The 20,762-nt window shown below is 54.7% G+C and overlaps 2 protein-coding genes across 2 annotated transcripts in view; both read right to left on the reverse strand.

Moving 5' to 3' along the window:
* Positions 1-360: 360 nt before the first annotated feature.
* ELAC1 (elaC ribonuclease Z 1) lies at positions 361-10,111 on the reverse strand. Its single transcript, XM_066569019.1, has 4 exons — positions 10,085-10,111; positions 7,078-7,273; positions 4,467-4,934; positions 361-3,781 (listed from the first exon to the last, which is right to left on the reverse strand). Exons 2-4 carry the CDS (start codon positions 7,232-7,234, stop codon positions 3,294-3,296), a joined length of 1,113 nt encoding a protein of 370 aa, XP_066425116.1. The 5' UTR covers positions 7,235-7,273; positions 10,085-10,111; the 3' UTR covers positions 361-3,293.
* Positions 10,112-11,437: 1,326 nt separating this feature from the next.
* The window catches only part of ME2 (malic enzyme 2), a 39,821-nt gene continuing 30,496 nt past the window's right edge, over positions 11,438-20,762 (reverse strand). Inside the window, exons 13-16 of the mRNA XM_066569302.1 lie at positions 19,504-19,606; positions 18,741-18,811; positions 18,106-18,204; positions 11,438-16,395 (exon numbers count right to left, since the gene is read on the reverse strand). Coding sequence (XP_066425399.1) covers positions 16,246-16,395; positions 18,106-18,204; positions 18,741-18,811; positions 19,504-19,606 — 423 coding nt within the window. The 3' untranslated portion in view covers positions 11,438-16,245. The remainder of the gene's footprint in view (positions 16,396-18,105; positions 18,205-18,740; positions 18,812-19,503; positions 19,607-20,762) is intronic.

The following is a 20,762-nucleotide window of genomic DNA, read 5'->3' on the forward strand; positions in this document are numbered from 1 at the left end:
CAAATAGAACAATGGTTTGTGTGCTAACGCTTCTCTAGAATAACTCTTCAAGTTGCAGAAAAGTGTATTTAGTGAGATATTAGGAAGTTCTAAGCTTAATAATGGAGCTTTGGGCATTGTGTTTTAAGGCTTACAAGCAGGTATTGTGTTTGAAATAAGCAGGCAGTGTTTAATCAAAGGTACCTGTGCTTATGGTGATTGGATGGAACTACTGTCCATGTGCTTTTGCTTTGTGGGATTGGTCACAAAACTTTTAAAGTGAGTTGTAACATTTTCAGTTTGCTACCTAAAATGTGAGCTAATAGCATCTTTTCGTTGTCACAACTATGTAATGAGACCGATATTAGAAAACAAAACAGCTCAAGAGGCGTTTCTAGCAATTCAGTCTCGTCCGTAATTTGTACAGTCATTTGTAATTTGTCCCCAATTTGTCCATAATTTGTACTCATTTGTAATTTGCCCCCAGCCAGCAACAAATCCCTCCACATCTGCAGCACGTTTGAATCCCAAACGTGGATGTTGGTGTGATTCAGTTCTGATTTACTGTCAGCACAGGCAAGACAGAGGCTGTGCAGGGTGGGGACAGCCCCTGGATCTCACCTTGCTCCGTGTGGCCAGAGAGCAGGGAACGTCACCCCTGCTCCTGTCCCTGGCTTTGCTGCGTTTCAGCCCAGGAATCAGCACAGGCTCTGCACTCACACCCACCAGGGAACGTCACCCCTGCTCCTGTCCCTGGCTTTGCTGCGTTTCAGCCCCAGGAATCAGCACAGGCTCTGCACTCACACCCACCAGGGAACGTCACCCCTGCTCCTGTCCCTGGCTTTGCTGCGTTTCAGCCCCAGGAATCAGCACAGGCTCTGCACTCACACCCACCAGGGAACGTCACCCCTGCTCCTGTCCCTGGCTTTGCTGCGTTTCAGCCCAGGAATCAGCACAGGCTCTGCACTCAGACCCACCAGGGAACGTCACCCCTGCTCCTGTCCCTGGCTTTGCTGCGTTTCAGCCCCAGGAATCAGCACAGGCTCTGCACTCAGACCCACCAGGGAACGTCACCCCTGCTCCTGTCCCTGGCTTTGCTGCATTTCAGCCCCAGGAATCAGCACAGGCTCTGCACTCACACCCACCAGGGAACGTCACCCCTGCTCCTCTCTGGCTTTGCTGCATTTCAGCCCAGGAATCAGCACAGGCTCTGCACTCAGACCAGGCTTTGGGGGTTCCCAGCTGCCAGGGGAAACTCAGGGCAGGCTCCTCAAGAGCACTGGCTCTGCTTTGTGTTGGAGTTTGAAATGTAGGAAATCTTTAGGATTTTGGGTTTGTTAAAGTTTGGAATTTTTAGAATAAAGTTTAGAAAAGTTTTAGAATTGTTGGGTAAGTTAAAGTTTAGAATTAAACACGGGATTTGAGTTGAGGTTTTGGAAAAGGTTTCTAAACTTAAGTGTTTAGAACTTAACTTTAGAAACTCACTTAACTTAGAAGGGAGAATGTGGATTTATAGTTTAAAGCAGACACTCATTAGGCTAAGTAAAGGAAACTTTAGTTTTAAAACTTAAGATATAGAAAAAAAGGTAGTTATAAAAGTAATTAAGAATGTTAAAACACAGTGCTGTTTGTGTGTTATAATATAGTTAACTAAAAAAACTTACACTGTAGCATGAATCTATAAGACAAAATATTTAAGATTAAGTTCTTGATGACAGTGTTTAATTAGCTAATAAATCTTTAACAGGTTTTGTAACTAGAAGTCTTGTGACCTTGTGAGCCGTGCTATGAAGATGTGAGCTGAACTCACCTTTCTTATTTACGTAAGAGGTAAAAAAATAAACCACATCATCAAAAACAATTCCTGTCTCAATTCAAAATTCCTCACAGCTTCAGATCAGCAAATTCAGCTAAAATTTGGGAAGGCCCAGCTTGCGGTTTGAGGTGGGGAGGACAGGGGAGGGAAGCAGGCTCTGTGCGTCCCTTCAGGGAGGGAGTAAAGCCACGGCAGGGACAGGCAGAGCAGGCGCAGGGGACATTCCCCAGAGGGGCCTTTCTGCAGACACAAACGTGCCTCCGTCGGGATAATTTATCCTTCAAGTGCATGGGAGGGACGCTTTAATGAGGAGCGCCTGCCGCCTGCCTGGGGACTGCCAGAGCGCGCTTCGCAAACGCTACTGGCCGTGAAAACGCGGCGCTGATGCTCCGCAGCTTCGGATGGATTGGGCTGTAAACTCCCTTCCGACAGGAGGCCTAAACTCTATTCGTTTATGAGAAAACTTCACCTGCAGGCGTGGAACGAGGAGAGCTCCTGCCCCTGAGCCCGGCAACGCCCCCAGTCACTCCCACCCTGTGGCCACAAAGGCCTCGTCTGTCACTGTTTCACTGGCATCTTGTTGTGAAGTCCTCGTTTTTCACTGTTTCATTGGGATCTCTATGGTCACAAATCCTGAGTTTTCACTGTTTCATTGGGATCTCTGTGGTCACAAATCCTGAGTTTTCACTGTTTCATTGGGATCTCTATGGTCACAAATCCTGAGTTTTCACTGTTTCATTGGGATCTCTGTGGTCACAAAGTCCTCGTTTTTCACTGTTTCATTGGGATCTCTATGGTCACAAATCCCGAGTTTTCACTGTTTCATTGGGATCTCTATGGTCACAAAGTCCTTGTTTTTCACTGTTTCATTGGGATCTCTATGGTCACAAAGTCCTCGTTTTTCACTGTTTCATTGGGATCTCTATGGTCACAAAGTCCTCGTTTTTCACTGTTTCATTGGGATCTCTATGGTCACAAAGTCCTCGTTTTTCACTGTTTCATTGGGATCTCTATGGTCACAAAGTCCTCGTTTTTCACTGTTTCATTGGGATCTCTATGGTCACAAAGTCCTCGTTTTTCACTGTTTCATTGGGATCTCTATGGTCACAAAGTCCTCGTTTTTCACTGTTTCATTGGGATCTCTATGGTCACAAAGTCCTCGTTTTTCACTGTTTCATTGGGATCTCTATGGTCACAAAGTCCTCGTTTTTCACTGTTTCATTGGGATCTCTATGGTCACAAAGTCCTCGTTTTTCACTGTTTCATTGGGATCTCTGTGGTCACAAAGTCCTTGTTTTTCACTGTTTCACTGGGATCTCATGATGAAGTGCTTGTTTTTCACTGTTTCACTGGGATCTCATGATGAAGTGCTTGTTTTTCACTGTTTCACTGGGATCTCATGATGAAGTCCTTGTTTTTCACTGTTTCACTGGGATCTCATGATGAAGTCCTTGTTTTTCACTGTTTCACTGGGATCTCATGATGAAGTCCTTGTTTTTCACTGTTTCACTGGGAGCTCCGTGGTCGCAAAGTCCTCGTCTTTGTTTTTCACTGGGATCTCGATGGTCATGAGGTCCTCGGCCAGCGTCACCTGGTGTCCCGCCGTGGCGGTCTTGGCCTGGCTCTGCAGGCGGCGGTGGCGGTGGCCGCCGGGCGGGTAGCGCTGGCTGAAGTGGGTCAGCACCAGCCTCCTGGCGCGGCACTCGGCGGCGAAGCGCGCGGCCTGGCCGGGGGTGCTGTGCCCGCGCTGGCGCGCCGCGTCCTGCAGGCCGTCGGCCAGCGTGGCCTCGTGCACCAGCAGGTCAGCCTGCCCGCAGAGCCGCAGCGCGCCCGGCCCCACGGGCCCCGAGCAGTCGCCCAGGACGCAGACCTTCCTGCCGGGCACGGGCAGCGACAGCACGTCCCGCGGCAGCACCCTGGCGCCGCTGCTCAGCTCCACGGCGCGGCCGCGCTTCAGCTCCCCGTACAGCGGCCCGGGCGGGACTCCTGGCAGGGAAAGGCAAAACAGCCCCTCAGTGCTGCACCCGCAGTGCTGTTGCTGCAGCGTCAGCTTTAAAATACACCCCTCGAGGTGTGCTGGGCGGAGAGCTGGCTCGCCGGGAAAAAAACACAGCCTCGGTATAAAGGTCTATCTATATTTCGGATTTTTCGTACAAATCAAGAGCTTGTAGCCTTAGGAGGAAGCGTGTTTGAAGAAAATAATGGAATCCTAGAATAGCTTGGGTTGTAGGGCACCTCTGAGTTCATCCTGCTATGGGCAGGGACACCCTCCACTGTCCCAGGGATGGACACTTCCAGGGATGGGGCAGCCACAGGGAAACTGCTCAGGGAAACTCTATCAGAAAACCCCAGTTATATTGCTCGTAATAAAGTCAAGGAAATCATGCAAATACACTGGCCATATGTTTTCCTGAAAGCCACGCTGAGCTGTTTAAGCTTTGGCACCTGAACCTGTCAGCTGTTGCCAGCATGAGAGCGGTCTGTGGCATTCCCTGGCACCAGCGTCACACACCAGTTCAGAGCGCAACGTGGAGGCCAGGTGCCAGACAGAAAACAGAAAATTGAGTTAAAACAGGCTACGGAGAGAGACAGCTGCTCGGGTTTGCTAGGACACACAGGAAGGTGGCCATAAAAGAAGTAAAAAAGAGGAAAAATAAGTCAAAGTAGCTACCAAGCTCCTGCAGTATGTGCACTTTGAGCTTCCCGGGCCGGGGCTTCTCTTCCATCACGAAGCCGAAGGAGGGCACGCGGTGGAAGAGGCGGAACGCTCTCACAGACAGCTCCTCATCCTCCAGCAGCAAGTACGAGTCTGTTTCTGGATCCAGGTGCACAACTGTCCCCGGAGGCGCCTGGGCAAGCGCCTCGCCTCGGTCCAGGCCAGAAAAGTCCCGGAATTCACCGTCAGGACACTGGTCCTGCGTGGGGACCAGCTCGTGCACGCTGTAGGGCAGCAGGGGCTCGGAGTGGGACAGCTCCAGGCTCCTCCAGAGGAAGCTCCGCAGTCCCAGGGGCCCGTAAATATCAATGGGTGCCACGCTGGCGTCGGGGCTCCTCTGGAGGCTGAGCGTGCACAGCAGCCCAGGAAGTCCAAAAATGTGGTCGCCGTGAAGGTGAGTGATGAAAATCTTGGTAATTTTGGCTGTTGGACAGAAGAGGGAAAGACAAAGCCAGGAAAAGACAGGAAAATAAACAATGTAAGCACTCAGAAAGGATCGCCGTTTGGCAAGATGTTTGAAACAAGCGAGGAGGGAAATTAAAACCAGCGCTTAACCGACAAATCCTAACCCAAAAGGGGTTTCTTTCCTCATCCCTTCCACACAAGGAAGATTTTGGCCTGACAGGCCAAGGAGAGGCTGCAGAGACGCAAGGTTTAGCTCCTTCTAGGCCAAGCATTCCACAAGCGTGGAATGGGCCTGGCTGGTGACATCTGCCATGTGAAATGCAAGGAAGTGCTGGGAAACATTTGAGCTTAAATCTTACAGAAAATCTGCCGACTAACGAGGAACACAATGAGGAATTTGTGCTGCTCCTCCTAGCCCATGAAACGAACAAAATCAAAAATAACCAAAACCAAACCAGCATGCAGTTTTGATTTCAGAGTTTTTTAAGTGGCAGTAACCACGCCGTTGCTGACTGGTTTGTTTGACACAAGAGAAAAAATTGCTCTGTACATATCTGGGCTTTCTCTGGTGCCTGGGCTGCTGGCCCCAGCTGGGTCCTGCCCTCGCTGGGTCAGAAGCGCCCAGAACTCTCTCGTGGCAGACACATGAGGGTCTTTAACCAGGCTGAACTCCCATCTCCACACAGCCAGGCAATCCCTCCAGCACCTGCTGGGACTGAGCCACAGGAATGACAGAGTCCCCTTCTTTTGTTTTAAGGTGATTTCAGTAAAGAATTTCATAGAAGTTACTCCATCTACCTGACATTAAATTCCCTGATGGGTTTTGGAGGAGCAGAAGGTTGTATTTCTGTTTGTAACTGACAATTCATCTTCATTCTTTGGGGGAGAGAAGTCAGCTCTGGCCACTGAGGACTGTGGAAGCACAGCGGCTGTGGCAGTGAGGTGAGCTTTATTCCTGATTCGTTTGCCAAAAGGTGAAAGTTACCCCCAACACACACAGCCTCGCTTGAAGAGGGACATTTACCCACAGGAAGGCTCACCGCAGGTTTGTCTAGAGCTGCCTCCAGACAAACAACAACCAAACCGTTCCTGTTTCAAGCCGCTCGACATTGCCGAGGGCGATGAATTAATTAATTCCGATTGTCTGCGGGAGGCAGCTCTGTGCCGAGGGGGGCAGAGACGGCTGCTGGGCAGGTCGGGCCCGGGGGCGGCCAGAGATGGCTGCGGAGCAGGTCGGGCCGCCCCACCCAAGGCAGCCCCGCCGGCGCTCCCTGCCCTGCCCTGCCCAGCTCTGCCCTGCCCTGCCCAGCCCAGCCCAGCCCAGCCCTGCCCAGCCCAGCCCAGCCCAGCCCTGCCCAGCCCAGCCCTGCCAGCCCAGCCCAGCCCAGCCCAGCCCAGCCCAGCCCTGCCCAGCCCAGCCCAGCCCAGCCCTGCCCAGCCCAGCCCAGCCCAGCCCTGCCCAGCCCAGCCCTGCCCAGCCCAGCCCTGCCCAGCCCAGCCCAGCCCAGCCCAGCTCAGCCCTGCCCTGCCCAGCCCTGCCCAGCCCAGCTCAGCCCAGCCCAGCCCTGCCCAGCCCAGCCCAGCCCAGCCCTGCCCAGCCCAGCCCAGCTCAGCCCTGCCCTGCCCAGCCCTGCCCAGCCCAGCTCAGCCCAGCCCAGCCCTGCCCAGCCCAGCCCAGCCCAGCCCAGCCCAGCCCAGCCCAGCCCTGCCCAGCCCAGCCCAGCCCAGCCCAGCCCAGCCCAGCCCAGCCCAGCCCAGCCCAGCCCTGCCCTGCCCAGCCCAGCTCAGCCCAGCCCAGCCCAGCCCAGCCCAGCCCAGCCCAGCCCAGCCCAGCCCTGCCCAGCCCAGCCCAGCCCAGCCCAGCCCAGCCCAGCCCTGCCCAGCCCAGCCCAGCCCAGCCCAGCCCAGCCCTGCCCAGCCCAGCCCAGCCCTGCCCAGCCCAGCCCAGCCCAGCTCTGCCCAGCCCAGCCCAGCCCTGCCCAGCCCAGCTCAGCCCAGCCCAGCCCTGCCCAGCCCAGCCCTGCCCAGCCCAGCCCAGCCCAGCCCAGCCCAGCCCAGCCCAGCCCAGCCCAGCCCAGCCTGCCCTGCCCTGCCCCGGCTGCCGCACCCCGGGCTGCGCGGTGGCACCTCCCGAAGCTGCCCCTGCCCTCAGGGCACAGACCTGCTCGCAGGTGGCTCTTCATGAGCTGTGTCTGCGTCCCCTCGCCGCAGTCGAAGAGCCAGCACTGCCCTGCCCTGCGCAGCACCAGCGCCGAGGCCCCGCGGGACGGGCTCGGGAAGGCCGCGCCCGTGCCCAGGAAGGTGACATCCAGAGACATCCCGGGAGGGCGGCACCGGGAGCACGGAGCGGCTGCCTGCTGGGACACGGAGCACGGAGGCACTGAGCACAGAGCGGCTGCCTGCTGGGACACGGAGCACGGAGCGGCTGCCTGCTGGGACACGGAGCACGGAGCCACTGAGCACAGAGCGGCTGCCTGCTGGGACACAGAACACAGAGCAGGTGCCTGTTTGAACACAGAACACACATCAGGTGCCTGTTGGAACACAGAGCAGGTGCCTGTTTGAACACAGAACACACATCAGGTGCCTGCTGGAACACAGAACACACACCAGGTGCCTGCTGGAACACAGAACACACACCAGGTACCTGCTGGGACACGGAGCACACACCAGGTGCCTGCTGGAACACAGAACACACACCAGGTGCCTGTTTGAACACGGAACACAGAGCAGGTGCCTGTTGGGACACAGAACACAGAGCAGGTGCCTGTTTGAACACAGAACACACATCAGGTGCCTGTTGGAACACAGAGCAGGTGCCTGTTGGGACACAGAACACCGAGCAGGTGCCTGTTTGAACACAGAACACACATCAGGTGCCTGTTGGAACACAGAGCAGGTGCCTGTTGGGACACAGAACACCGAGCAGGTGCCTGTTTGAACACAGAACACACATCAGGTGCCTGTTGGAACACAGAGCAGGTGCCTGTTGGGACACAGAACACACACCAGGTACCTGCTGGGACACGGAGCACACACCAGGTGCCTGCTGGAACACGGAACACAGAGCAGGTGCCTGCTGGGACACAGAACACACACCAGGTACCTGCTGGGACACGGAGCACACACCAGGTGCCTGCTGGAACACAGAACACGTGTGCCAGGCTCTGGGACAGGAACAGCTCCCAGGGCACGACTGGAGCTGTTCCAGGAGGTTTAGGCTGGGTATCAGGGAAAGGCTCTTCCCCAGAGGGTGCTGGCACTGCCCAGGCTCCCCAGGGAATGGGCACGGCCCCGAGGCTGCCAGAGCTCCAGGAGCCTTTGGACAGCACTGCCAGGGATGCTCAGGGTGGGATTGCTGGGGCAGGGCAGGAGCTGGGCTGGGGGATCCCTGGGAGTCCCTTACGACTTGGGATATTCTGTGATTTGATGCATTTGTGCAGGGAAACCAACAAACATTTTTGTTTGAAGTGAAGGCATCCTCCACAGTTCAGTGTGAGGATAAAATTCCCTTTCCCTTAAAACATAAAAGTAAAACCTGCCTAGAGCAGGATATCACTTTCAGACAACACATTATTTAAAAGCAGAGATTTCCTTCTTATGTCCTGGAAGATTGCAAACACACAGCCCAAGCACAAGACCTGTGTGGATTCCCAGAGAAAACAGCCCTATCCAGTTGGAACAACTCTAAGCTCTAACCCCACCCAATAAATGAATAAATAATTTATTTCCTCTGAGCTCCACTTAAATGTTGAGTTTTCCTGTGCAAGTGTTCCCTCTAGGAGCATTTCAGGATGAGTTTCACCCAGCAGTCCCTGCTGACGTTTAAACGCCATTCCCGGATTTCGGGAGCGGGCAGCCCGGAGATGCAGAGGGGGAAGGATCACTTCCCCCAGAGCAACTTCAGAGAGGCAGGGGTGACCCGCGGGCACAGGCAGGGAGCACCTGCTTCGCCCCAAATACCTGTGCCCAGCTGTGGATGTGTCCGTGAGGGTGCCTGCAGGAGGAGCCTGGCAGGGCCCACATGGACAGCCCACTGCTCTCCCACCTCATGGAGTGGGATTCCTCCAGCCCCAGTCCTCCCAGAATTTGCTCCTGCCTTCTTTTCAGAAGGATTTAAAACTCCGGGCGCCTTAATATCTTCAGATAGCTTTCAAAATAATTTCTCAAGATCAGTTGTTTTTAGATGAGTTTCCACAGCCTCCCAGTTTTTGTTCCCTGGGAGGGTGGGCAGGCCCTGGCCCAGGGTGCCCAGAGCAGCTGTGGCTGCCCCTGGATCCCTGGCAATGCCCAGGGCCAGGCTGGATGGGGCTTGGAGCAGCCTGGGACAGTGGAAGGTGTCCCTGCACATGGCAGGGGTGGCGCTGGGTGGGCTCTGAGGACCCTCTATCCCAAACCATTCCAGGATTCTGGAATTCCAGAAGAAAGTGCTCTCTTCCCAGGTGGGCTTGCAGGGTCGTCCCAAGCACGCCAAGGTGGGACCTGACCGGGGGGGCTCGGGGAGAGCCATGATTCATGTCTATCTCAGACCAAATGCAGAAATAAACACTTTGCAAATGCAACTATTTGCATTTTCCTTTTCCTCTGTGTAAAATCATTGGATCATACAAGAATTGAATGGTTTGGGCTGGAAGGAAATACTTGAAAATATTTGTATTGAAAATACTTTTATTCCAACCCCCTGCCATGGGCAGGGACACCTTCCACTGTCCCAGGCTGCTCCAAGCCCCATCCAGCCTGGCCTGGGACACTGCCAGGGATCCAGGGGCAGCCACAGCTGCTCTGGGCACCCTGGGCCAGGGCCTGCCCACCCTCCCAGCCAGCAATTCCTAATTGCCAAGAGCCCAAAATCTGTGCCTGCCCTCTGGCAGTGGGAGCCATTGCCTGGGTGCTGTCCCTGCAGGCCTTGTCCCCAGTCCCTGTGCAGCTCTGCTGGAGCCCCTGGAGGCCTTGCCGGGCTCCGAGCTCTCCCTTTCGGCATCCCGGGCCGAGCTCCCCTCAGCCGCCCCCGGCTCCGCCCGCGCTCCCGGCCCGGGCTCGGTGCTCCGGACACGCGGTGGGGCCGGCGGGGACACCGGGATGGGCTGAGGGGGCCCGGCCCCGCTCCCGACCCAGCCCCGGCCCCCGGCCTGGTCCCGGTTCCAGCCCGGGCCCGGTTCCGGCCTTACCTCTCGGGCGGGCGGCGCCAGGCGGGGCGGGCGGGCCGTGAGGAGAGCCCGCCCTGCGGCCGAGGGAGCGCGGGGCGGATCGCGCCCTCGCACCGACTGTGTCGGCAGGAACGAGTGCTGGAGCTGCACCGGGTCCGGGCAACGCCGGGATGAACCCGGGCTGGGGCTGAGCAGAGGGAGCAGCCCTGAGAGAAGGAGCTGGGGGGGCTGGGGGTGAGAGCTGGACCTGCCCCAGCCTGAACCTCCTGCCCTGTTGCCCTCGCGGAGCGATCAGCCCAGGCAATATAACAATTTTTTTAAATTCCCATTTTTCTTGGTTCTTATTGGAGTGGCTGTGACAGCACCTTGCCAAAATCCCCGGTATTCAGCAAAAATAGATTGTATTTTCCAGGGGACGAGGTACTTTGCACATCTTTTTCCATTCTGTTCTGTATTCAAAGGGCAGCTCAACACCAGGAAGGCAGGAAGGTGCAACGTTCTAGTTCTGAAACACCTTTTCCAAGTCCCCTTTTTGGGGAGTTTGCTTGTGCTGGTGAGGAGACGTGGAGGGGAGGCAGCGCTGAGTGCGGGGCTGGCACTGCTGGGGCCGCCGGGCTCCCAGGGCTGCAGGAGCACAGCCCTGCCCGGGCTGAGCCCCAGCGTGGGCAGCAGGGCAGGGGGGATCCTGCCCCTGTGCCCCTGGGCTCAGGTGAGAGCCCACCTGCAGAGCTGCCCCAGCCCTGGCTCCAGCAGCACAAGGAGCTGGAGCTGCTGCAGCCAGTGCAGAGGAGGCCACGGAGCTGCTGCCAGGGCTGGAGCCCCTCTGCTCTGGAGCCAGCCTGGCACAGCTGGGGCTGTTGAGCTGCACAAGAGAAGCTCCAGGGACACCTCAGAGCCCCTGCCAGGGCCTCCAGGGGCTCCGGGAGAGCTGCACAGGGACTGGGGACAAGGCCTGCAGGGACAGCACCCAGGCCATGGCTCCCACTGCCAGAGGGCAGGCACAGATTTTGGGCTCTTGGCAATTACGAATTGCTGGCTGGGAGGGTGGGCAGGCCCTGGCCCAGGGTGCCCAGAGCAGCTGTGGCTGCCCCTGGATCCCTGGCAGTGTCCCAGGCCAGGCTGGATGGGGCTTGGAGCAGCTTGGGACAGTGGAAGGTGCCCCTGACCATGGCAGGGGTGGAACGGGATGGTTGTTTAGGTTCCCTTCCAACTCAAACCATCTTTTGATTGCATGATTCTAGGAAAAGACCTTAAAGATCATCACAAGCAAAAATTTACAGAGCCCTTTGGCAAAGGGACTTTTCCCAGTCCTGAACAGATCCAGCATTTTTGGTATTTTTTTTTTTCCTCAGAATAAAAAACATCAGGTACGACTTAGGCAAAGGGAATGCATTTTACTAAGAAAATAGAAGACTAGAACACACATTTCAATAGAGTTACAACGTTATAAAGTAGGAAGAAACCCCAACCACTTCACATTTTACATACAGTTTTAGTTTCAGCTGAGCAATGACCCTCCCAGGCACAGCCAACCCCGCACAGATCAGGCTGGAAACTGTTCTCACAAGCGCCCCAGCAGGCTGACATTGATTTGCATAAGGTAGATATGTTTAAGATAGAAATAAATGCAGGTTATTTTGCTGTTTTGTTGATGAGGCAGCCATCTTTAGTCCTAAGAGTATTTTCATTCCCGTCAGGAAGGATCTGGCTGAAGAGCGGATGAGCCGAAGCCGATGGTAGGTGGAGAGCTGAGCTCAGCCTGGCGCCAGCCCCACGGGTTTGGGGAGCGTCACCAGCCAGCTCGGGGCTGCTGCAGCACCAGCAGGACACGGTGACAGAACCTGCTCCTCCAGCTGCAGCCGCGGCCCCTGGGGCCCGGGTGAGTCCTGCCATCCCCACGGAGAGCGGGAGGCACGGGGGAAGCGCTCGGAGCTCTGCTGGGTCGTCCCACGGGAGCAGGCAGGGCAGGCAGGCCCACGCACAGCGAGCCAGATGTGCCTTCAGCAGCAGCAGCAGCTGAGCGGCTTTGCCCAAATTCAGCTGCCAGGCCAGTGCAGCAGAGCTTTGCTCTGGGTTTCCTCCTCCTGTGCAACACCAGTCCCTGCCCGCCGCCCGTGGCTGCTACGGAACGGGGCAGCGCTTGGATCGTCCCGAGAACAGAAAGGACAGTGGCTCATCCAGCTGGAAGCACTGCAGCGAGACTGCAGCCCTGGCTGCTCTCGCACTGACCTGAGAGCTGCAGACAGCTCTGCGGCTGTGCCCCTCTGCAGCCAAGCAAAACCAGCCGGGACTGCCGGGGCTGGAGTCAGCTGAACTGAAACCTGGGTGGGAGCTGTACAATAGTGATCCCCACTCTCCCACAGGAACAGTCACCACGGAGGGGAGGGCTGCTAACGAGAAACTAAAAGGTGTATCGTTCATCTTGGCAGGTACTACCAGAGGAGTGTGACAGAGTTACTTTATCCCCGTAAAACAGCGTGCTGGAAACAACAGTACAAGAGGAAGACACGCACCGACCACAGGAAACCTGTTACACACCACTCTGCAGGTAAAGTGTCACTTGGTTTGAAGCTTGGAAAACGAACACAACGGATCAGGATGCATCACTGTCCACAAATGTAACCGAGAACTTGTGCCACGCATCCCTCTGGGGGGGTTTAAAATGTATCAGACAACATTTTAATGTCCTTCTACATGTCACGTTGGCAGCTGGGCAGAGGCTTCAGGAACACACAAACCTCTGCAACACCTTTGAAGAAAACCACAGCTATTTTATGAAGAAAGGCTGTGCTTCATCAGACAGCTTTACTCTCCCCAAAAGCTCCTACAGCTTGCTGCCAAGAGGCTCAGTCCTGCTCCTGCTGATTTTAGGGAAGCAAGGATTGGACAAATCCTGGAAGACTGACCTCACCCAAGCTCCTGATCCTCTCAGAAGGGTTCTGCATACCCCAAGGAGACATGGAAGACAGTCTTTTACAAAATCATTTGGAGGGCAAGTCACAGGGGCTGTGTGACAAGCTACAACACTGGTGGTCCTTTAGGTGACGTATTTTTTTAACTTACACTATGTAACATGACAAAATGCATCCTGGTGACACCTGTTTCCCTTTGCATACTGTCTAAGAGAATTTTCTGTACAGATAAAGACCAGTAAATATTCTGAATAAACCAGCAAACAGAAAAAATCGTGTTAAGTAGAATATGAAAAAGGAAACTGGTTCCTTACTAGCCAGCAAGATTAGCAGTTGCAATTAGTTCAAGGATTAATTGTACCTGAAGGAAAACTGAACATGAATCTATGTATCTCAAAATCCTATGTGTGAAAAAAAATTACTTCTGGAGAAGATGAAAGAGAGAGTGAAATGGACTTAAAACTCTGTGAGCTGACCGGTTACCTGTTGCCAACAGGAAACAATGGCTGCACGTGGAAGGGCAAGCCCCACCGTGTCCGCGCTGCAAGCTGCAGGGGATGCCCAGAGCCTGGCACACGGAGCCCAGGAGGCCGTGCTGGCTCAGGGCTGGCCGGCACCTCCCAGCCGGGACAGGGGACAGAGCCAGCCGCGCCGCCAGCACAGCCCGGGGCTGCTCCTGCTCCTGACGGGCCCGCAGCTCTGCTAGGGACTGCTGCTCCCTCACCTCTGCAGCGGCATTCCCGGCAGGATCCCTGCGCGGAAGCGTTTGTGCTTGGGGAATCCCGCTGCCGGCCGGGTCTGAGCGGTGCCGGGCGGGACAGCGGGGAGGCAGGCGGTGCCAGCACGGGCAGGGGCTGCTCAGGGCAGCGTCCTCCCGAGCCCGACCGGGCAGGGGCTCCTCCCTCTGGGACCGGGACCGCTCCTGCCCAAAGCAGGGCCCTGCTGCCTCCCCAAGCCGCAGCTTTTCCTGAGCGCCATCGAGAAGGGCCACTGGCTATGGACAGCAGCTGCAATCCTTGGGAACAAACAGTCAGCCTGAAGGGACATGGGATGGGTGCGTTTTGGGGGTTTTGTCACTCATCTGCCTAACTGGCTGCTGGCAGGAGGGAGGAAGCTGTGTGTTCCCAGCACTCCGGAATCCAGTGATGCAGAACTCCACTGGCACAGTGCAACAGGATTCAGATAGAGCTGGACTTTCAGAAGGCAAAAAATAATTCATACATTGAATAAATAATTTCTTTTTCAGTAAGATCACTAATTTAAATACGATACAAACAAGGCAATAGCAAAAATAGATGAAAAAAGCACTCTTTGTAAAAACATCCTATGTCTGTGTGTGTGTTGGTGTCTTTTGTACATTCACCTGCAAGTGCAAGCTCCTGTGCATCTCAGCGCTCAGCAGTGAAGCACTTCGAGCCCCACCACACAACACTTTACCACAGCTTGAACACCACAGTTTTTTCCCCACATCACTCTTTTCTGCGTTTATATAATCAGTCTTCTTTGCCCACACAGGCAGCACCTTCCCAAAGTTTACTGTTCTTTGTGTGAATACAGTTTTAGAGCCAGAGATCAGGCTGTAGGTGCCCGAGGGGGTACTGGGGCCATTTTCCCTGCTCTGTTCTGGCCTGTTCTGCGGAGACTGCATTTTCCTTTGTAACTGAGGATACGAGAGCAGTGCTTGCCATGGGTAAATATCCTGAGCAAGCTCTGCTTTATCTCTTTGGATGATGTCTGCCAGTGCAGCACTGCTGGCACATCCACCTGTTTATTTACCCCTGCCCTTCTCCTGCCTTGCTGCAGCAAACTGGAGCAGCCTGGTGTCTTTGTTTCTGCTCCTGGCAGGCGGCTGCTCTCAGGGCAGGGAGCACACGCGGGGCCTGTGCCTGTCCCTGTGCCGTGACCAGGGCCCTTGGGCCTCGCCCCAAGGCAACTGGGGGAGTGTACACTGCGGCACCTGCAGCAAAGGTGCAGCACTGCCCTGGCAAGGAAAAGCTGAGCTGGGAACTTCTGCTGTCACGCAGGGACTCTGACAAACCGGGCCTGTAAGGGCAGGAAGCTGGAGCGATCAGAGCAGGGCTTGCAGCACTGCACCTTTTGGTGCTCACACTGACAGGGCGGGTGGGACCGGGGCCTCAGGGAGCGTGCAGCAGACTCACTGGTGTGAGCAGCTGCCTGCCAGCACTCCTGCTCCAGCCCTGCCGGCACCTGGAACCAGCCCTGCCTACGGGCTGCTGCCTCCAGCTGAGGCCACTTTGGAGCCCTCGAGTCAGCAGCGTCACAAAACATCACACGCGAGTCTTGTTCTGAGAACAAGGGAGAAAACAACCTGGCTTAAATAAAACAGAAACTTGAAAAAATTTTAAAAAATTAAGTAAAGTTCCTTTGGTAAATAATTTTGCAGTCCATTGCTTAAAATCTCCTAGTAAAATCTCTAAAAAGAGTTCCATAAATTACCTCAGGTCCTACCTCTACACAATAAAATTTATTCTTTGACAGCACGGCTTTGTTTTTAAAAGCAATTAAGTGATCAGTATTATTTTCAGGCTTCCCAAGGACAATTTGAACTAGCTTACATTTTTCCTGAGAACAGATTTCACAGAGTGATGAAAACAAAGCTGCAAACTTGCTGCAGACCCCACACATGAACATCTCGCTGCTCCTCAAGGAAACAGCAGACAATGCCACAAGGATGTCTGGACATGGGAGTCTTTAAACATTAAACAAAACAGAAGGCCCATCAGACTCTCTAAGTTGTCTTTAAGTGCCCTTTTGCTTTTTCTAGGACAAGTGGTCTCCCTTGATGTCACAGCTAATGCAGTGTGACAACACTAGGACAATTAGAAGACTGATTATTAAAGGCAGAAATAAGTAATTCTGGATATCAGCAGTGATGAGAGAGCTACAGTTTATCATCAAATGCATGTAGCTGAAATATCATTAATGGAATTCTTCGGTGTGGTGCTGGCTCTAAGCCATAAATGCAATGCTATTGTTTAAATTAATTTTGGAGGGCTCTCTCATCCCTGTGGCAGATGCCATTATCCGTACAGTTTATCAGGTACTTGGGAGAAATCAGGTGAAAAACAGGGCGTAAGGGGGGAAAAAACAACAACAACAACAACAACAAAAAAAAGGCAACGAAATGAGCGCAAATAAATTAGAGGAGTCAAAGATCATGATTAGAGTTGGTCTGAGGAGGGAGGGAGGGAGGGAGGGAGGGGATCCCTGCAGAGTGGCGGCGCTGCCTGCGAGCGGGCGCGGGGCTGGTCAGTGCACCTTGGACTCGGGCCAGTCGTACACGTCCGGCATGAAGGACTCGTACTCGTAGCTCCACACCTTGGAGCGGATGTAGCGGTTCTTGTCGGCCGGCTCGGGGTAGTGGAAGGCCATGTTGTTGGCGTACAGGAACTCCATCACCTGGGGAGGGGGGACAGCGCGGCTCGGAGCCTGCGGCAGCGCATGCACCGCCAGGCACGGCCGGGAAACGCGCGCTGCGAAGGAACAGCTCCTCTGCCAGACAGGGGGCATCCTGCGCACGACAAGGGCATGGGCAAGCACAGAGGAGAGGCAGAAAAGCTGCTCACAGGCAAGGGGTGTCAGCCCGAGTAAATGGTGCTCACAGCTTCTAGCAGTTAGATTAATAAAAAGATGCCTGCTTGTCTCGTGGGCAAAGCAGAGCTGCCAACCAAACAACGCATGGACAGACAGAGCTAATAATGAAACAATGCATGGACAAACAGAGCTACCAATGAAACAATGCATGAGCAAAGCAGAGCTGCCAACCAAACAATGCATGGACAAACAGAGCTGCCAACTAAACCATGCATGGACAAACAGAGCTAATAATGAAACCATGCATGGACAGACAGAGCTAATAATGAAACCATGCATGGACAGACAGAGCTGCCAACCAAACCATGCATGGACAGACAGAGCTACCAACAAAACCATGCATGGACAGACAGAGCTAATAATGAAACCATGCATGGACAGACAGAGCTGCCAACCAAACCATGCATGGACAAACAGAGCTACCAACAAAACCATGCATGGACAGACAGAGCTAATAATGAAACCATGCATGGACAGACAGAGCTACCAACCAAACCATGCATGGACAAACAGAGCTACCAACAAAACCATGCATGGACAGACAGAGCTGCCAACCAAACCATGCATGGACAGACAGAGCTACCAACAAAACCATGCATGGACAGACAGAGCTGCCAACCAAACCATGCATGGACAGACAGAGCTACCAACAAAACCATGCATGGACAGACAGAGCTGCCAACCAAACCATGCATGGACAGACAGAGCTGCCAACCAAACCATGCATGGACAGACAGAGCTACCAACAAAACCATGCATGGACAGACAGAGCTGCCAACCAAACCATGCATGGACAGACAGAGCTACCAACAAAACCATGCATGGACAGACAGAGCTGCCAACCAAACCATGCATGGACAGACAGAGCTACCAACAAAACCATGCATGGACAGACAGAGCTGCCAACCAAACCATGCATGGACAGACAGAGCTACCAACAAAACCATGCATGGACAGACAGAGCTGCCAACCAAACCATGCATGGACAGACAGAGCTGCCAACCAAACCATGCATGGACAGACAGAGCTACCAACAAAACCATGCATGGACAATCAGAGCTACCAAGCAACCAATCAATCAATCAAACAAGAGAGGCATGGACAAAGCAGAGCTACCAATCAAACAATGCGTGGCTGTGTAAGCCAAGATGAGAAGTAAATATAAACAATGTTTAGAAGCACAATAAATGGCTTTTGCTCAATTCACAGTGAATCATGCAGAGTCCTTTGTCTTCTCTCCTCAGCACCTCAGTGTCTTTACGTCCCCACACGCCTTAGCTGGGATCTCTAAATTGAATTTCAGGAGTCAGAGGGGAGCGATTTTGGCCCATCATGGCTGCCAAGCTGAAGCATCCAACAAAGGGAACATTTTGATACATTTCTCTCATTGCAGGCACAAAGAACCGGGTGTTGCCCAAGCACCTCATATTCAAGGGTCACATTCTGTGCAACTCAGCAGGTTAATGTACACATAAACCACTTTTACTGCTGTGCAATTTTATATTTCATACTCACCTTGACAGCAATATAAATAGAAACTTCCCTGATATTGGACAGTGGAGGATAAAGTCTTCCTTGTGCAAGCTCTTCATCTGTCAACTGTTCTGCCAATGCCTGAGTCAGAGAAACAAACACTTTTTATTTACTAATGTGACTTTATTTACCAAATGTGATTAATAACAGAAGACCTGAGAGCATCAAGCTGCAGTGCTGTTGGCACCAGAGTGCTCCCAAAGCACTGGAGTGAGGCACTGAGGATCTGAGGAACTGAGAACCAGCGCACTGACTGCAAACATTTAGCAAAATGAACTCTGGTATTCTGGGGGATGAATCCCCCACGGCTACAGGAAGCCCTGGCCACAGAGCCAGCTGCAGAACCCAGGGCAGGGCAGGGCAGGGGACAGCCCTGCTGCCACAGTAACTCACACAGGGACACGCTTGCTACCTCATCACAACTGCAACGGAACCCGATTCTTGGCAAAAAACAACTTTGTTTGGTCAAAACGACATTTTTTTTTTTCCCACTGCGGAGGGACAAGCCAACAGAAACCAAAGAGGAAACCACTGTGCTTCACCAGGATTCGAGAGGGGCGCCCGTCAAGCCATCCCTGCCGTGTCAGCAGCACAGCCTGCTCTGCTGCCAGACTTACCTTGGCAGCCTCCAGGAAAACCTTATCACTGATGTGCCTGACGCTGCTGAGGATCACAGCCAGAGCCACGCCTACGAGAAATCACTGCCAGTTAGGGACACTTCACTTTAAAGGTGCACTGTAAACTGCAGCCTGCTGCAAGGAGCTGCTGCCAGCCATCCTCCAGTGCAATCCCTGAAAACCCTCCTGCAGCTTTCTGCACACACCGACAGAGCCACGGCGTGGCTCGGGTTGAAGATCACCTTGTCCCACCCCCCGCCTCGGCAGGGACACCCTCCACACTCACAGCACTGCTAGCACCCATGGGTGCAGCCACGGCCACAGCAGGTGGCTGCTGGAAGGGTTGGAGCTTTGCAGCTCAGGGAGGGAAGGGCAAGGCACAGGAGCATCCCCAGTACTACTTTTCTGCCCCCCTTGCGCAGATACAACTTCAAGAACTGTTAACTCTGAGAGTTATTAACATAACTCCAAGTGCATATTAACATCTTTTCTCCTTTCCTCTCCAAACAAGCAGCAGCTCCCAGAGCCTTTAACAGCACCCTTCTGTTTTCTCAGTGGAATCCAGCTGGGATTGCTCACTGTGGATGCATGTGCCCCACATCCAGCCTGGACTGACTGTCTGTCATCCAGCCACTCATTTCTCCAAGCTCTCGAATGCTGGCAACGCCTCTGCACGCTGCTGCGCTGACTGTGCCTCTGCACCCAAGGAAAGGTGCAGGCAGGCCAGCCTCAGAGATTAAAGGGTGACAGTTCCATTCATTACCTGGGAAGATGTAAGCGTTGTTTCCTTGGCCTGGTTTGAAGGTCCTCCCATCCTTCAGAGTGACCAGCTCAAAGGGGCTGCCGCTGGCAAACAGGCACCGGCCCTGCCGGGAGGAAGGGAGGGAGAAGGGTCAGGGTGGCAGCTGGGCAGGGACAGAGCCTGGAGCCAGCAGCAGCTGGGCAGGGACAGAGCCTGGAGTCACCGGGAGCCAGCAGGGGACATGGGGCACGGAGAGCCAGGGGCCAGCAGGGGACATGGGGCACTGATCACCCTGCTCTGGGCAGGGGACATGGGGCACTGATCACCCTGCTCTGGGCAGGGGACATGGGGCACTGATCACCCTGCTCTGGGCAGGACATGGGGCACTGATCACCCTGCTGTGAGCAGGGGACATGGGGCACTGATCACCCTGCTCTGGGCAGGGGACATGGGGCACTGATCACCCTGCTCTGGGCAGGGGACATGGGGCACTGATCACTCTGCTCTGGGCAGGGGACATGGGGCACTGATCACCCTGCTCTGGGCAGGACATGGGGCACTGATCACCCTGCTGTGAGCAGGGGACATGGGGCACTGATCACCCTGCTCTGGGCAGGGGACATGGGGCACTGATCACCCTGCTCTGGGCAGGGGACATGGGGCACTGATCACCCTGCTGTGAGCAGGACATGGGGCACTGATCACCCTGCTGTGAGCAGGGGACATGGGGCACTGATCACCCTGCTGTGAGCAGGACATGGGGCACTGATCACCCTGCTGTGAGCAGGACATGGGGCACTGATCACCCTGCTCTGGGCAGGGGACATGGGGCACTGATCACCCTGCTCTGGGCTGGGGACATGGGGCACTGATCACCCTGCTCTGGGCAGGGGACATGGGGCACTGATCACCCTGCTCTGGGCAGGACATGGGGCACTGATCACCCTGCTGTGAGCAGGGGACATGGGGCACTGATCACCCTGCTCTGGGCAGGGGACATGGGGCACTGATCACCCTGCTCTGGGCAGGGGACATGGGGCACTGATCACCCTGCTCTGGGCAGGGGACATGGGGCACTGATCACTCTGCTCTGGGCAGGGGACATGGGGCACTGATCACCCTGCTGTGAGCAGGGGACATGGGGCACTGATCACTCTGCTCTGGGCAGGGGACATGGGGCACTGATCACCCTGCTGTGAGCAGGGGACATGGGGCACTGATCACTCTGCTCTGGGCAGGGGACATGGGGCACTGATCACCCTGCTCTGGGCAGGACATGG

The sequence above is a fragment of the Molothrus aeneus genome, chromosome Z (genome assembly GCF_037042795.1).
Source record: "Molothrus aeneus isolate 106 chromosome Z, BPBGC_Maene_1.0, whole genome shotgun sequence".
NCBI lineage: Eukaryota > Metazoa > Chordata > Aves > Passeriformes > Icteridae > Molothrus > Molothrus aeneus.

Excerpts from the sequence above, each read along its gene's own strand:
- ELAC1 (XM_066569019.1), bottom strand. The coding sequence starts at position 7,234 with ATGTCTCTGGATGTCACCTTCCTGGGCACGGGCGCGGCCTTCCCGAGC. Across the intron at positions 4,935-7,077 it reads GAAGAGCCACCTGCGAGCAG|CCAAAATTACCAAGATTTTC; the intron begins GTCTGTGCCCTG and ends TCTGTCCAACAG. Across the intron at positions 3,782-4,466 it reads GCACATACTGCAGGAGCTTG|GAGTCCCGCCCGGGCCGCTG; the intron begins GTAGCTACTTTG and ends TTTCCCTGCCAG.